A 1348-nucleotide genomic window follows, 5' to 3' on the forward strand; every position below is an offset into this window, starting at 1 on the left:
ATGACTGAAGAAGCAAAGTTGTTCGTCAGCGGCCTCAACTTCGACACAGACGAGCAGGCCCTGGAAGATGTCTTCTCCAAGTCCGGGCTGATCGCTGAGGTGAGAGTAATTAAAGACAAAGACACCTTGGCGCCCCGCGGTTTCGGCTTCATCACTTTCGAGGACACCAATGACACGATGGAGGCGATGAACGGGAAATCCCTGGACGGGCGGCAGATCCGGGTGGAGCACGCCGAGAAAAGGTCGGACGGTGGCTACAGACCCGGACGAGGAGGCAGCGGCTATGGAGGAAGCCGGGGCAGTGGCTACAGACCCGGACGAGGAGGCGGTGGCTATGGAGGAAGCCGGGGCAGTGGCTACAGACGCGGACGAGGAGGCAGCGGCTATGGAGGAAGCCGGGGCAGTGGCTACAGACCCGGACGAGGAGGCAGCGGCTATGGAGGAAGCAGGGCCGGTGGCTACAGACCCGGACGAGGAGGCGGTGGCTATGGAGGAAGCCGGGGCAGTGGCTACAGACCCGGACGAGGAGGCGGTGGCTATGGAGGAAGCCGGGGCGGTGGCTACAGACCCGGACGAGGAGGCAGCGGCTACGGAGGAAGCCGGGGCAGTGGCTACAGACCCGGACGAGGAGGCAGCGGCTATGGAGGACGCAGGGGCGGGTGCTACAGATGCGGACGAGGAGGCAGCGGCTACGGAGGAAGCCGGGGCAGTGGCTACAGACCCGGACGAGGAGGCAGCGGCTACGGAGGAAGCAGGGGCAGTGGCTACAGACCCGGACGAGGAGGCAGCAGCTATGGAGGAAGCCGGGGCAGTGGCTACAGACCCGGACGAGGAGGCGGTGGCTACGGAGGAAGCCGGGGCAGTGGCTACAGACCCGGACGAGGAGGCGGTGGCTATGGAGGAAGCAGGGGCAGTGGCTACAGACCCGGACGAGGAGGCAGCGGCTATGGAGGAAGCAGGGGCAGTGGCTACAGACCCGGACGAGGAGGCAGCGGCTATGGAGGAAGCCGGGGCGGTGGCTACAGACAAGGACGAGGAGGCAGCGGCTATGGAGGACGCAGGGGCAGTGGGTACAGACGCGGATGAGGAGGCAGCGGCTATGGAGGAAGCAGCTCCTACAACCAGCGACATTAAGTCTTTGGTCTTGTTGAGATCCAACCTCCTCCCTTTCCGTTACTTGAATTTTGTTTGTTGTTTAGGGGAGAGCTGGAGATCCGTTAATTTCCCAGCCTCCTGTTTTCCCAGCTCGATTGGAATTGGCCAACCTGCCCCCATCCATGTAGCAGAGTGAGAGGCTGGCGGCTGCTGCTCCGTCTCTGCTGATACCCGGCGGCTGCTGCTCCATCTC

The 1348-nt window shown here is 63.4% G+C and overlaps 1 protein-coding gene across 1 annotated transcript; it reads left to right on the forward strand.

Annotated features, from left to right (window-relative positions):
- On the forward strand, nt 1–1086 carry LOC119961346 (glycine-rich cell wall structural protein 1.0-like). Its single transcript, XM_038788735.1, has one exon. The coding sequence runs from the start codon at nt 1–3 to the stop codon at nt 1084–1086; it is 1086 nt and encodes a 361-aa protein (XP_038644663.1).
- Nucleotides 1087–1348: the final 262 nt, after the last annotated feature.

The sequence above is a fragment of the Scyliorhinus canicula genome, unplaced genomic scaffold (assembly GCF_902713615.1).
Source record: "Scyliorhinus canicula unplaced genomic scaffold, sScyCan1.1, whole genome shotgun sequence".
Lineage (NCBI taxonomy): Eukaryota > Metazoa > Chordata > Chondrichthyes > Carcharhiniformes > Scyliorhinidae > Scyliorhinus > Scyliorhinus canicula.

Excerpts from the sequence above, each read along its gene's own strand:
- LOC119961346 (XM_038788735.1), top strand. The coding sequence starts at position 1 with ATGACTGAAGAAGCAAAGTTGTTCGTCAGCGGCCTCAACTTCGACACA.